This window comes from Vipera ursinii, assembly GCF_947247035.1.
Source record: "Vipera ursinii genome assembly, chromosome: 2".
NCBI lineage: Eukaryota > Metazoa > Chordata > Lepidosauria > Squamata > Viperidae > Vipera > Vipera ursinii.
The window spans coordinates 33,007,553-33,023,910 of record NC_139513.1 but is presented as its reverse complement, the minus strand read 5'-3'; the positions used below and the strand labels follow the sequence as shown (position 1 = coordinate 33,023,910).

Sequence of the window (16,358 nt, the reverse complement as noted above, 5' to 3'; positions counted from 1 at the left end):
CTAATTCTTAATGAAATTAGAGTCAGTAATATACCAAAAGCCACATTACGTTATAGATCAGGCTCCCTCCAGGTTTATTTACTTACATGAAATCTTGGGTTTCATTCACATACATATGTTCTGTGAAGGTCAAATTCATTTAGGATTCTTGGTAGCACAGATTTCTTCCTCCCAGGAATGTTATGTAGGTCACAATTATTTCTCCTCTGCTTATTCTTCTGCTCTCTCACCTTGGGAATCTTGCCAAGCTTACAACATTTAGACATTACTTACTTCCAACCACATTGATTTTATGAATATAGGTAGTGGTTTTAGTTCTATTCAGGGGTCGTTACTTTAATCTCTACTTTAACTTTTTATCTACATTTTCCACTAATCTGTTCTTGGTAGCCTACCCTAACTAATAACCCCTTTTATTCATTTTTTCCTTCAAATCAAATGATTGCCAGTACAATATTGAGACACGGATGTTTAAATGTCTCTTATTTTAATAATTTAATTAATCTTTAAGCCCACTGATCAAATACATAATATCTGTGCACTGGCTGAAAATGATAAATGTTTAAATAATAGAGATTTTATGTATAAAAGACTCAAAATCTTCTAATACTACTAACATGATTTGTCTGAGGGACAATTTGGTATTTAGTGGCTAGCTGAATCAGTATTATTCTCACAGGATGGAACAAAAAAAAATCTTAAAAGTACAAACATTAACCTCATAAAGTTTAGCTGAAGCAGGGCATCATCACAAAAGCCAGTTAAGTTACTTTCTGTCTGGTTTAATAACTTAACATGTATGAAGAATGCTGAAATGGAAGTAAGAAACATTCTTCTCAGACCCCATTAAAATTTTGGAAATGATTAATCTCTTAATGAGGGAAATAAGGGATAAAATATCCATTATAATTCATAGTAAGAGCACTAAAAGATTCATTTTGTCATGACATGTGTTACATAATAAAGCACCTCCTGGGAAAAAGTTCTTTATGTACAATTCTCAACAAAAATCCAGTGATAAGTCTTCAATAAACAGATTTGCTGTTGTGGGCAAAATAGGAGGAGGAAGGAGTATTAGGTATGTTTGTCACTTTGAGTTATTTATAAAAAACAATAATGGTGGAAATAAATAAGTTGGTAAATAAATAATTCTTCACTTCTGTTCAGTCGGAATCAAGGAGATTTTTCCTAAATTTGCACTTTAGATTTCTCCTGACTTGTTTCATTGCCCTCAGCTGAGACGTGTGGCAAGGATGGGAATGGCTGTATTCTCCCACTTTCATTAATATCCAATTGGAAGATTATTTTTCTTTTTATGACCCTGTAATCCCTTACTTCAAGATGGAGTTGGGGTGACTGAATGGAGCTGACCATTTACTGACTGGATGCCCTTCCTGACACCTTTGCAGAGTTCGCAGGAGATATTTTATCTTTGTCTCCTGATAGAGAAACATCTATCATTGCCAGGTTTTGAATTCTCAACCTTTTGATTGTGAGGCAAGTGACTTCACCTCTAGGTCATCACACCACTCATACACTTGGAAGACTAAAACTAAATAATACGATTGAGGGATGGTGGTGATGGTGGTATTTATTTTATCGTTTACACCAGAGGTCTTCAAACTTGGCCCTTTTATGACTTGTAGACTACAACTCCCAGGCATGCTGGCTGAGGAATTCTGGGAGTTGAAGTCCACAAGTCATAAAAGGGCCAGGTTTGAAGACCCCTGGTTTACACCATGGATTATATAAGGCATTTCTCTAAGTTGGTGCTTTCTAGATGTAATGAATTGCATTCCTCAAAATTCAGAACCCGCATGGCCCAAAGTCTATTAAGAATTGTAGGAGTTTAATCTAACTTATTCAGAATGGGATGGGAAACTTGAGATATACTCTGTCTGAAATAAGGAGCTTTATAATAGATCAAGTGTGGATGCTGTTAAGTGTACAATGTTGTAAATTTGTCAACTAAAACAGATATGCATATAATATTTAATTCAGCAAAGACCAGTAAGAAGAAAATTTAAATTTTGATCCAATTTGTTAAAAGTTATTATGTAAATTATCTAATCATTTTCTTCCTTTACAAGTCAATTTAGCTAATGTTGCTGAATTAAAACCTATATAAAATAATAAATAATATATATATCACAGTATTGAAGCAGCAGTAAACCATATCAGTTTACAGAAGAGATTGTCACCAAACACTTCCTAATGTGGTTTAAAAGCCACATTTCTACTGTGTGGAAAAAGAAAAGCATTTATAATATATTTTCTTTGAAGGACATTCCCAAAATAAGCATGTACCACTAAGAAGAGCTTGTCACTTGTGTCTATGATGGGACCTCAATTACTGAAAACATACATAGAAAGATCACTGATTTTAAGCAGAGTAATACAGCAGAGTATTTATAGGCAGACAAGTTTCCATGTTTTTTAAACTTAAGTCTATATTAAACTACTATACTGAATTTATTGTGAGTGCAACTAATCAGCCAATGAAAATGAAATGGGATTAAAATAGATGCTATGTTTTATCTGCTGAGGTTAAAAATCTAGCAGACAGCTTTTGAGCCAACTGTAGCTTCTGGATACCTTTCCATTTTGATCAGCGTCCAGTCATTTCCAATCTCTCAGGGGCTGCCACAAAGAAGAGGGAGTCAAGCTATTCTCCAAAGCACCTGAAGGCAGGACAAGAAGCAACGGATGGAAACTAACCAAAGAGAGAAGCAACCTAGAACTAAGGAGAAATTTCCTGATGGTTAGAACAATTAATCAGTGGAACAACCTGCCTCCAGAAGCTGTGAATGCTCCAACATTGGAAGTTTTTAAGAAAAGTCTGGACAGTCATTTGTCTGAAATAGTATAGGGTTTCCTGCCTGAGCAGGGGGTTGGACTAGATGATCTCCAAGGTACCTTCCAACATCATCATCATTAAGAAAATGTCTTCGTAAAACTACGCAAAATGATTTTTTTCTTCCTAGTGCAGTGCGCTGCAAGTGCAGTGTCTGCTTCCCCCCCCAATTCAAGTGAGTATTGATCCATTGTTTGCAGCAGGAAACAACTGATCAGCTTGTTGCCCAAGCTGTATGTTGTGGGCTGAGAGAGAGATTGACTGGCCCAAAGTCAGCAGCCAGTTTTCATGTCTAAGGTAGAACTAGAACTCAAAGTTTCCTGATTTTTAGACTGCTGCTTAATTGCTAAACCAAGCTGGCTCTCATAACTGAACTAAATGATTGCCTTGCAGTAACAATTTTTTGTCTAGCAAGAGTGTCTACTTTCAACAAAGTTCATTGAACTGGGATATTTGGGTTTCTTCAGTACAATTTTAATCAAATACTCCCATCACTTTTTCTGATGTATGCTGACAGTTGTTGCCTGTTAGGTTTGATCATCTGATGATTGCCGTAATGTGATGCAAAGTTTCATCTATAGATAGAAAGATAAATACAGTATGCTAACCTTATCTGTATATTAAAGAGTTTTTGGTTTCTGCCTTGGGATAAATGGAAATTCATATTAACATAAATAAAAATTAAAAGGACAGAAAAAAGCAGATTATTATTATATTTAAAAAAGATCTTTCAGCTAGACTAAGGAAATCAAGGTACTGTGTGGCTTAGTGCCTTTTGTCATTTTACTTAATCTTTTTTTTTCAAAGACAGCTACTGAAATCTGAAGTTACACATCTGTCAGGCTTTGTTCAAATCATCAAAAAGCATTCAAAAATTAGGAAAACTGGATTTTTAAGGGTCACTGTGAAATAATAATAAAGGAACAAATTCTACACTTGGACACTTTTGTAGAATTGAACTTGATTGAAAACATTGTGTCTTATTTTCTGATAAACAGGCTGCAAGTAGTAGCCAGGTTTAATGGGCTGGAAGGCATGCCTGTTACTTGGAGACATTGTTGCCTTAATGCTCATATTGTTCTGCTGTTGCGTCTTTGCACTTTGCTCTTCTGTTATATTGCATTTTCATTTAATAGGTTATTTTTTTAAATTATAAGCTGCCCAGTTTTTTTGGTACACAGGCCTATAAACAAAATGAAATTTTAAAATATTTATTTATATATTATTTTTTTATTCTGCTTTTATTACTTTATAAGTAACTCAAGGGACACGGTGGCTCAGTGGGTTAGGACGCTGAGCTTGTCGATCAGAAGGTCGGCAGTTTGGCGGGTCAAATCCCGAGTGCCGCGTAACAGAGTGAGCGCCTGTTACTCGTCCCAGCTTCCGCCAACCTAGCAGTTCGAAAGCACGTAAAAATGCAAGTAGAAAAATAGAGACCACTATGGTGGGAAGGTAATAGCGTTCCATGCGTCTTTGGCGTCTAGTCATGCCGGCCACATGACCACAGAGACGTCCTCAGACAAGGGCTGGCTCTTCGGCTTTGAAACGGAGATGAGCACGGGCCCCTAGAGTCGGAAATGACTAGCACGCATGTGCGGGGGAACCTTTACCTTTTAAGTAACTTAAGGTGGCAAACGTGCCTAATAAAACTTCCTCCTCCTATTTTCCCCACAACAACCCTGTAAGGTGGGTTGCACTGAGACAGAGTGACTGGGCCAATGTCCCCCAGCCAGCTTTCATGCCTAAGATAGGACTAGAACTCACTTTCTCCTGGTTTCTAGGCCAGCACCTTAACCACCCAGCATCATTTATTGTTATGGTTGGTCACAGCCAGAGGTTTAGTCTGGATTTGCCATTTTTATCCACCTGTCAAGCCCTTCTCAAGAACCTGGGATGGGAAGATGTTGTTGTTTGATGGTGTTAAAAGTATCATCATCATCATCATCATCATCATCATCATCATCATATTACTATTATTATTATTATTATTATTATTATTATTATTATTATTATTATTATTATTATTATATTTCCATTGCAGAATGAACATATTTTCATTAGAATACCCTACATGTGCATACATATAATGTTCAGCAGTATAGTTTAATTTCTTTCTTATTTTTTGGACAAAAAGTAAATACAGATATTCTAATGTTTTCTTCCTGGTGTTCCAGTGGATCATTTTGTGTACTTCTTTCATTCACCCATTTTTGAGACCTCAGTCCCAGAAAAGAGGAATTCAAAATTATCTGGAGAAGTGAACTGAAATTGGCAGAATGCAACAGAGTGCAAATTTCTTCACTTAGAAACATACAGCTCTATGCTGAAGAATGTCCATCTTCTTAACGGTGCTATGAAAAGGATCCTATAGTTAAAGTTTATCACAAGCTCAATATGAGTCAACAGTATACCATCAGATAATAAAAAAATCCAGGCAATTTGAGGTTGTATTAGTATAAATACAACCTGAAATTATTATTTCACTCTATTCAATGGTGGTCAGAGCCTATCTCAAGTACTACACTCATTTCTAGGTACCCATTTTAAGACTAATGCAGAGAAACTGCAAGAAAGGAGAACAAGGATGGCTAGAAGACTGGATATTAAATTTTAGGAAGGGAGATTGAGGAATTGAATCACAGAATAACAAAGTTGGAAGGGACCTTGGAGGTCATCTAGTCCAACCCCCTGCTCCGGCAGAAAACTCTATAATCTATATACCATTTCAGATAAATGGTTGTCCAATCTCTTCTTAAAAAACACCCAAAACTTCTGAAGGCAAGTAATTCCAGTGATTAATTGTTCTGTCAGGAAATTTCTCCTTAGTTCTAGGTTTGATCTCTCCTTGATTAGTTTCCATCCATTGTTTCCTGTCCTGCTTTAGAAAATAGGTTGAACCCCTCTTCTTTGCAGCAGCCCCTTAGATAGTGTTGTTGTTGTTCAGTCACTACATCATGTCCAACTCTTCGTGAACCCATGGACCATAGCACACCAGGCTTCCCTGTCCTCCACTGGCAAAGTTTGCCCAAATTCTCATCCTTTGCCCTGAGTATGTTTAGAATTGGGGGAAAAAGTGATAGGAAGAACATGATGGTCCCTTTCAAATACCTGAATGGCTTTAAAACAGAAGGTACATTCCAAAGTATATGATAAAGAAAATGGATTTAAGTCAGTGGTGGGATTCACATATGTGAACAACCGGCTCTCTGTGTTGATGCCACTTCTGGAAATCCATTCTGGGCTTGGGCAACAAAAAATTGGCTACCGGTTCTGCTGAAGTGGTGAGAACCAGCTGAATCCCACCACTGATTTAAAAATTACAAGACAGATTTCTGTCAAGTGTTAGGGAAAACTTCCCATACATTAACAATAGCTCAACGTAGAAGTAAATACTGGAAAAAAGTGAATTTTCCTTTGCTGTAGCTGGTCAAGGAGAGGCTGGACAGCCCCAAATGTGTTTTTACTTGGATTCTGATGCCGAACAGGAATAGTTTGGACTAAATCATCCTTTCCACCCTTTGTGATTCTAGGTTTCTATGGACAGTTACAACAATAGAGCACTGGGGCAGCAATAGTGGGGAAATTAGAGTTGCAGTTCCAGCACAGCCCAAAAGCACCAGGTTGGGGAAGATGAATATAGTTACAGATGAGCCCCAAGATAATCAGTGCAGTGTTGACTATCATTGTAATTCCAAATGTTTCTCCTGTGATTAAAGTCCTTTGCCTAACTGGCACCTCTAATAGCTTTTCTATTTTTAGTTTGCTTCTTCAATTGCTTTTCAGAGATTCATGTGAGATATATATATATATGTATATATATATATATATATATATATATATATATATATATATATATATATATGGAACACTTAAACAACACAATGTACTGTATTTAATAGTAGGATGTCTTATCTTGTGTTCGCTTTATTTTTTTGAGCAATATATATATATATATATATATATATATATATATATATATATATATATATATATATATGTAGGTAAAGGTAAAGGTTCCCCCGCACATGCGTGCTAGTCGTTTCCAACTCTAGGGGCTGGTGCTTATCTCCGTTTCAAAGCTGAAGAGCCAGCGCTTGTCCGAGGATGTCTCCATGGTCATATGGCCGGCATGACTGGATGCCAAAGGTGCACGGAACACTGTTACCTTCCCACCGTAGTGGTCCCTATTTTTCTACTTGCATTTTTACATGCTTTCGAACTGCTGGGTTGGCAGAAGCTGGGATGAGTAACAGGCACTCACTCTGTTACGCGGCACTCGGGATTCGACCCGCCAAACTGCTGACCTTCTGATCAACAAGCCATATAGCTTATGGCATACATAACTAGGGAAGTCTACAATACTTTTTACCAAAAAGTGGTTCTGGCAGCCTAAGATTGCTATTCACAGTGTCCCAAAGGGGGCGAACTAGCTTTGCACCAGCCGGCTAGCAAGTAGGTGTGGCACCAGCTACCGCTTCACTCAGAACACCCTAGCTGTCCCACTGGAGTGATATCTATTTATATTATTCTATTCATTCATATCTCATTCATGTGATGAGAGACCACGGGCACACCATGACATTCCTGGTTGAATTATCATATGGATTACTTTGATAAGCACTTGCATAAACACAACTATGGGAAAAAATCTTGTCCCAAATTATCTACATTTAGAAACCTCCCACCTCCTTCACAGAGGGACTCTGTGCTGTGTACGAATAAATTGTTAAAAACATAAAAACTGAAAATAAAATATAAAATTTTAAAATGGAATCAAGGATCATTAAAATTCAACATTAAAAATTAATTAAAAAGCAGGGGAAGGGCCTTAAGGGCACTAACCAGCCTCATGTAGGTAACCTGTCTCCATGCCGTAGTGTGCCACTACTCAACTCAGAATTTTTTGCCTTGCTCAAGGCCAAGAATAAATCCATATCAAATTTTCTTAAGTTAAATATAATTGATTTTAATCATTTTTAGCAAGCATGTTCCCGAAAGAACCAATAGTTCTGGTGGTTATACATGCCTATAATAATTTCAAGAATTAAAAAAGCTGCCCAAATTCTAACACATTTTGCTTTATTTCTTTCACTAAAATATTTTAAAACTGTTCACCATTAAAATATTAGCCAAGCAGCAACTTAGGAGTCAGATGTTGACTATTTTGACTCAAGAATTAAATATTTGTTCTATCTGGGATAGAAACAGAAGGAACACTGAATAAACACTGCACTTAGGACATTAGTAAATGCATATTGAACAAGTACCCTTTGAGGCACACAGAGAAGTAGAAACAAATAACTATATTGGTGTAAATAGCAGTTGGGGAGGATCTTTTGGGAAACTCTGTGTTCAGGATTACCTTCAAGTACAACAGTGAGGGATGTACTCTATGAAATGTAATATACTTTTACAAGCCAGATCTGCCTTGGGATTTGATCTCTCTGTTGTTTCAGACTTGGGTGATGGGTATAACTGTTGAAAAACCAGGTTGAGAACACATCATTCTGGAGAAAGTTTAGCTATTCACAGAATTCTTCAGGGAACATGGCCATTGGGGGGGGATAGGCACGCTAATCTTCAACAGAGAGAGAGAGAGAGAGAGAGACAGAGACAGAGACAGAGACAGAGACAGAGACAGAGAGAGCGGGAGAGAGAGAGCGCGCACAAATGGGACCGTGAGCAAGCGTGACACAAACAGGGCAGTGCACACATGACACTCACTAGCACCACCCTATTTTTGCCCTGCGGGCGCTAGAGCCACCCCATTTTCACCGTGCGGTGCACCGTTTTTGCTGTGTGGCACTCTGTTTTAATAGCACTAGCGGGGGTGAGTGCATACATGTGTGTGCATGCACTGGCCAGCCTGTCCCATGCCCCAGTAGCCAGCAGTCCATGGCCCAGTAGTGGGCTGCGGCCCACAGGTTGGGGAACACTGCTTTAGAGAGTGGATGTCATGATGAGACCCTGTAATACAACAGCCCCCAACCTTTTGGGCAGAAGTGATCGGTTCTGTGGAGGGCGGTTGTTTTGAAAACCCAGAGAGTGTAGTTTTACACACTGCCTGGATCCTGCACGTACATGGATGGGGCTTCACTTGCTTGCACGACCTAGTTCCTTGTGCCGGTCCATAGCCCAAGGATCGGGAAGCCCTGCTATAATAGATGGGACCCAGAGCGTGTGTATCAGATCTTACACAATGGTAAAAAAAACTGGGTTTTCTGGATTAATCAAGACTTCGAAAACAATTGCATCATTATTTGTGAAAGACCTTCTAGCCCACTTTTCTACTTATTTTACTTAGTCTTCCAGCTGAACCTTCTCTGTACTCTTTTTTTATTTTGAGTGGAAACATGCCAACAACCTCTCAGACTTAGTGGTATCTTTGAAACAGAGATAATTACTGTGTCAAATGCCAGTGTTTAGATTAATTCATCTTGAAGCATCAATGTTATATGCCCTTCAAAGGGTATTTTGTTGGACCTCAAGACGTTCCCAGCAAGTGGCAAATTGCTATCATGGAACCCTTCATTAGAAGACACAACTTACGCAAATACCATTTTAATGAAATCCACCACCACAAATCTTTAAACAAAAAGTACAGTTCTTTTGGAGGGGATCAAAGCAGTAGAAAAAGTAATGTCAAGATGGTCATCAACATATTTTCTTTGATTTTAGAAGCCTTGGGAAAATCGGTCCCAATATACTTTTTCCAATATATTTAAAGGTAGGAATAAAAAAACAACTTTTCTCTTTAAAGATCACTAGCCTCGTAAGTTCCTAGTGAATCAGTCAACATACATACTCTGTGTATATTACATAATTCCCTAGCTCAATGTGAAAAGGAATGTGATTAATCCTTCCTGACATGCTCTGAACTTTCCGTGCAGATACGTAGTTCTTCCTCCTCCTTCAAATTTGCTGCAACTGATGTCATTTGACCTGCAGATACCTTCCTGAAAGCACTGACATTATTGTACTAATTATCCACCTTAATTTACACTTGAAGCCCAGAGACTACTTTGCTAAATAAAAGAGGATAGTGAAGAGGAACATCACAGGGAAATATCTCCGTTTGCATTTGAACTGCTGCATTCCCTTGATGAAGTGAGAAAATATATCAAATCAACACGCAGAAACAAGGATATAAAATGCTATTCAGCTGGTCGAGGCAAATGAGGAATTCACAGCAGATCGTCTCTTCCCGTTTGTTTTATAGGCTGCCAGGGGAAGACATTAAACCAATTCAGAGTGGTAAATAGGTCTCTCGGAAGGGATAATTGTGGTAAATTATAGGGACATAACAGGATGCCTGAACCTGTTTTGCTCGGTTATTGTTTTGCCCTGTTCTTCCTCCTTTTGAAAGCCAGTTGCTAAGATGATCATGTGCCCTGTCAGGTGTTTATACTTTAGAAAACTCACTCACCCACCACCCCCTCCAAATTCTTATCTTAGAGGAAAGAAGGGGAAAAAAAAGCATTACCACTTTGCTTTCCTCCACTTTCTGTCTCTCAGCAAACCAACCTCATTCTATACAGGTAGTCCTCGATTTACGACAGTCCGTTTGATGTCCATTCAGAGTTACAAGAGCGCTGAAAACAGTGACTCGTGACCCTTTTTTTTCCCACACTTAACGACCGCCGCAGCCTCTCTGCGGTCATCTGATCAAAATCCGGACCCTTGGCAACTGACCCACGTTTACCACGGTTGCAAGTGTCCCCAGGGTGACGCGTTTACTGAATAACTAACTGCCACGATTCGCTCAGACAACTGGGGCAAGAGGAGTCACAACACGGGCCGAGGTTCACTTCACAGCGGTTCTCGCTTAGCGACAGAAATGCCTGGGCTCCGTTGTGGTCGTAAGTCGAGGACTACCTGCGCTCCTTTAAAGACCGGTTTTTAGCCCGAGAGCCAGGTGCTCAGGCAGGTGTTCCGCCAGCGAAGCAACGCACCCACAATCGCCTCACAGCCGACGGTCTGGCTTCACAAATGACCCTTTCTCAGTACGGGGTGGGGGGGACGGGACAGAACCAACGCAAAACCACTGAAGGGCGACCAGTGGTTTACTCTTCTCAGCCACTCTCGGAGTCGCCGGAAAAGACGGATCCACGCCGCGCCATCTCCCCCAAACGCTCCCTCACACACACACACACACACACACACCCCTCGCCTCTCTTGACTCGTCCACCTATGGCCAGGCTGTCCGACTTACCCACTCCAGCAGCCTGAGGAAAGCCAGGGGCTCCTTCACCGCCCGGAAACTGCCCTTGGAGGCCAGCTGGGAGGAAAACAAAAACAACACAACAACAACAACACAGGACAAAGTCAGAGGCTGCCCGGAGCGGGGAGGGGAGGGGAAGAAGGGGAGGGGAAGGGATCCCAACCTTCGCGCGCCTGTGGCTAAGCCTTCCCGCGCGCCTCCTCCTCCTCCTCCTCCTCGGGCTCCTTTACCTCGTCGACGGTTTCCATGCCTGCCCAGCTCTCTCGGCGCGCAAAACTTCGGCTCCGCTCCAGGCACGGGCGACTGTGGCTGCGGCGCCCAGTTGCGAAGAGCGTCCGGGAGAAGGGTAGGCTCGTCGCCTGAGGCGAAAAGCCCCGGCTGGTTGGCGAGCAGAGTTGCCGGAGAAATATCCACGCCCGAGCCGAGCCGAGCCGAGCCGAGCGCGCTGGGCGGAGAGAAAGAGAGGAGAGGGGCGGTCTTGCCCGCCTTCGCGCCTTCGCTTTGCCGCCGCCTTGTCAGCCGTGAGGGGGGTTCGGTCGAACTGAGGACGGGCGCAGGTAACGGCGGGTTTTTAGACGGCTTCTGCCCGGGCAATCCCAGCGCGTTTCCCTCAGCTTCTCCGAGGTTTGAGGAGGCAGAAACCGAGAAAGAAAGCAAGGCGGTCCTGGCCACGACCACGCCATAACTATTCCCGCGCAACGCCCCTGCCTATGGTAGCACCAGCTGGTGGCAGGCTGGTGGCTGCCCCTGTTGAATGCAATTTTCAACATTGACGCTCAGTTTCCTCGTGAACTTTTAAGAAGCCTAGCGTTTAGGGCAGGGGTAGGCAACCCCGGCTCTTTTATGACTCATGGACTTCAACTCCCAGAATTCCTGAGTCAGCATAGCTGACTCAGGAATTCTGGGAGTTGAAGTCCATGAGTCATAAAAGAGCCGAGGTTGCCTACCCCTGGTTTAGGGTAACAGGAATAACAGAGTTGGAAGGGATCTGGGAGGTCATCTAGCCCACCCCCACCCCCCTGCGCTTAAGCAGGAGACCGTGCACCACTTCTGACAGAGGGCAGTCCAGTCTCTTCTTGGAAGCTTCCAGTGATGAAGCTCCCACAACTTCTGAAGGCCAATCTGTTCCATTGTCTGTCTGGGGGGGGGAGGCTTGAATAGCCCTCCCATACAGGCACATACAGGGACGTGGTGGCTCAGTGGGTTAGGACGCTGAGCTTGTCGATCAGAAGGTCGGCAGTTTGGCGGGTCGAATCCCGAGTGCCGCGTAGCAGAGTGAGCGCCTGTTACTCATCCCAGCTTCTGCCAACCTAGCAGTTCGAAAGCACGTAAAAATGCAAGTAGAAAAATAGGGACCACTCCGGTGGGAAGGTAACAGCGTTCCGTGCGCCTTTGGCGTCTAGTCATGCCAGCCACATGACCACGGAGACGTCCTCGGACAAGCGCTGGCTCTTCGGCTTTGAAACGGAGATGAGCACTGGCCCCTAGAGTCGGAAACGACTAGCACGCATGTGTGGGGGAACCTTTACCTTTACCTTTTTACAGGCACAGACAAAAACAACAAACACCCCTTCTGCTGGGTAGTACAGCAAGAATGGAATGACGGTGGAGAAATCAGACTTTTTGCTGTTCATTGGCACACAACCAGCCATTCTGATTTCTGCTGGTTCAAATTCACATCGGATTTGTATCTTTACTGATTTGCTATGCCATCTACAATTGCTTAGTCGAGCAAGGAATGTTCAGGGCTCTTTGTAAGTAGGGAGAATGTGCTGGGCAGCTAGAGTGACAGTGTCAACAGCCCTTGTTACTTTACAATTCTCCAGCAGCATTGTACAGTAGCTTAAGAGAATTGCTAGCTATTGCACCTGGAAAGCTCTCTAGAGACTTCTAGGAATATCTTAGATTCCATAGCTTTGAGGATGGACTTTAATTTAAGCAAGCACAGAATATTCAGAAAGGCTTATCAGGGGTTACAAAACCTGAGACAGGCTTGAGTGGATAATATTTCCAGAGGTGACAAATGGCCAGCTAAGGCAAGCTAAGCACCATGAGTTAGACCAGGGATGTCAAACTGCCAGCCTGTGGGCCGGATGCATCATGGCAAAACCACACCCACCTCATTTTTCCCAGTAATGGGGGGAAAAATCATGATATGTCATGATACATCACGTGATGTTGCAAGTTTGACACCCCTGAGTTAGACCAACATGTTTTTGCTTCTGCTTTTGTGTTTGAAATCCAACATAATTTCCACCAGTTAATGAGACTGTTGGTGAGACTGAGAGTCTTCCACATTCCAGTCTATATATCCATCCAGTCACACCTGGTCATCCATTATTTAGATATCCTCAGCACCAAATTATCTTAACCTTCAGAAAGCACTTACTGAAGAGCTATTATAAAACAATTTGGAAATACACTATTTTCTTTTCAAATCAATTTTTCTGTTTGGCTGGTACGCTTCTATACTTTCAACTGTAATGTAAGATAAGCTATAGAGCGGGCACTGGAGAAGCACAAGAGTTAATTTTGTTGCTCTATATCTCAAGCATGGAAAGGCAGAGTGGATATAAAAGAAGAGTAAAACAAATAGACCATCGAACAAATCAAACTAGAGTTAGCAATAGCAATAGCCCTTAGACTTGTATACTGCTCTATAGTGCTTTACAGCACACCTTGAGTGGTTTACAAATGAAAGCATATTGCCCAAAACAATCTGGGTGTTCATTTTACCAACTTCAGAAGGATGGAAGGCTGAGTTAACCTTGAGCCAGTCAGGATTGAACTCGTGGCTGCAGGCAGAATTTGCCTGCATACTGCATTCTAACCATTACGCTACCACTAGTCTACCATTGTCTAGTAAAGTACAAATGATCAAGCTCAAATTATCTACTTGGGACATATTACACATTGACCTAGTCTCGAGAGAAGGAAGTATGAAAAGACAGAGAAGAGCACAACCAGCAGAAAGGTGGATGGACCCAGTTACAATGGGTGCATCACTGGAGGTCTGGAAAGCTCAAAGTTAGGGATAGCTCGTGATGGAGAAAATCTATCTATGGTTGCTGAAAGTCAAAATCAACGTAATGCCATACAATTAACCACAGTGTAACAAAACCAAATATAAAGATATACATATGATAGAAAATACCATTTTGTCTTCCATCCATATTGTAGGTGGCCTAATATGCTAACTTTCTTACATTCACAAGGTAGATTGGTCCTCAATACATTAATATCTATACTTATAAAAGAAACTGATACATACTCAGCCTGAGTCATAGCTAACTATTATCTATAGATTGTAACTATAGGTTAGCTTAGGGACCTGTATGGTCAAGTGAAAGTAATTTGTCTAAGCAAGAAGATATTGAAATCTTAATAATCAAGGAACAACCAAGAACAAAAGATTCACGCCTAAAAATGGTTTATATATAGTACTTTTGCTAAATTGATGATATGGAATTATACAGCACAGGACACAAGTTATCAATATATTTCAGTAATAGTTCAACTTGTGGAACAAACTAAACACTAGTTTGGCAATAGCACTTAGACTTATATACTGCTTCAAAATGCTGTACCTAAGCAATTTACAGAATCAGCATATTGCCCCCACAATCTTGAAAATTATAAGAGGATCCATTTTTATTCACTTAGGTCCTAACATCTCTCCCCCTTCTCTCACTTTCATTCTTTTCCAGCGTTGATGCATAAAGTAGGTCACTGAGCGTTTAATCAGCTACATCAGAATTTCTTCCTTTATCATTTCTATATACCCCTTGATTAGTAATGCACAAATCATGCCAAGTATGAATCAAACACAATGCCACAACTTCAGCATCAGAAAGAGATGACACCAAACCCAGAGTTGCAAATGTTAGCTACTGAATTTGCGTTAACTGATGAACATTGATTTGTCTCTCAGGTTTTGCTTTGGGCTATAATTTGGCATATAGGAGAGTCAATTATGGGACAGAATTACTACCAGGTCAAAGTGATGTAGCAGCACAAATACAATGGAAATAAAACAAATGTTGATGATAATAAAAATGTATGGAGATAACCACAGAAGGACAGTGAGAATTTGGCTTAGGAAAAGAATGCTCCAAAATTAGACTTTGTCACTTGCAGAAACCCTACTTTAAACTCTTTTCATAAAACCAAGTAAAATGCATGCATTAAATTGCAAAGCAAAAGCTTTTCAAGAGTCTCAGCGAGGGTAAATAGTCATCAATTCTTATGCTTTAGATGAAAAAGGCACCTGTATTGAAGAATTATTCAGAGCTGATCAACTGATTTCTTACATTATTTCCCTGCCTTGTTCCTTCCTACTTTATTGTATCCTTAGTGAAATTTAATTCTGTTTGAGAACGTAAACCATAATCTAATATAAGGGCTTAATGTGTAGAAGAAAACTGGAAAAATGGCTCTACATCCATTTTTCATAGTATGCCTTGTTATAAATGTGTGTGTAATAACGGAGTTGAAAACACAGTGTGCCTTCCAAGCTGTCATAACTCTTGTCAATCATTGGGGAAATTGAAAAAAGTCATTTTTGTAGGCCAGATTTGGTTGCTGATAGTATGGATCTTTATACCACATGAAATTATTAAAGAGAAAGAAAAGCAAGCAGAAAGAAATATTTTCCAGAGCACAGTTCTTTAATTTGGGTTAACCTTTTGGGGAATTAAATGGTACTTCATATAAACCTTCTGATTTTTTCGGATGGCATATACAGCAGCTTTCAAAGTATATTAAATTGAAGTGTAGTTTAAAGAATGTAATGCTTGGAAGAAATGTTCAGTGAAGAGAAAGAAATATTGAAAATATTTTTTAAAATTAAAAATTCATGGCAAAGATAGAAATAGCATCTGAAATTCACTATATATTAAATATTTGAGTCACAATACTATTAGAAGAAACAGATTGAAATTGTATTTTCTTGCCACATATATAATATATATCACATTCAAGTTATATATCAGCAATAACTAATACTGGAATAATGTGTGGTGAAAATCAACTGAAAATAATTGCTATTTGTTTCCCAAGCTTCTTGAATTTTTACTCTGTGATCATTAAACACACCAAAAGCTGCCTCACTATTAGCTACAAATATACATAAAGAAAGTTAATCAATGGTATCTAATTCTCTTATTTTCAGCAATGTAAGCAGAGCCACCAGAACAGAAGATCTAGTTCTGTCTTGACAGTTTTTCCTATTATTTTTCACTTTTATTTCCATTTTTCCTCTCATTTTATATGCAAGAAGTAGTA

At 40.3% G+C, this 16,358-nt stretch overlaps 1 protein-coding gene across 1 annotated transcript in view; it reads right to left on the bottom strand.

Annotated features, from left to right (window-relative positions):
* SYNPR (synaptoporin) overlaps positions 1-11,323 on the bottom strand; it is a gene marked incomplete at its 5' end in the record, with an annotated part of 150,421 nt that extends 139,098 nt beyond the window's left edge. Inside the window, 2 exons of the mRNA XM_083356083.1 lie at positions 11,067-11,132; positions 11,306-11,323. Of these exons, the coding sequence (XP_083212209.1) occupies positions 11,067-11,132; positions 11,306-11,323 (84 nt within the window). The remainder of the gene's footprint in view (positions 1-11,066; positions 11,133-11,305) is intronic.
* Between the last annotated feature and the right edge of the window lie 5,035 nt (positions 11,324-16,358).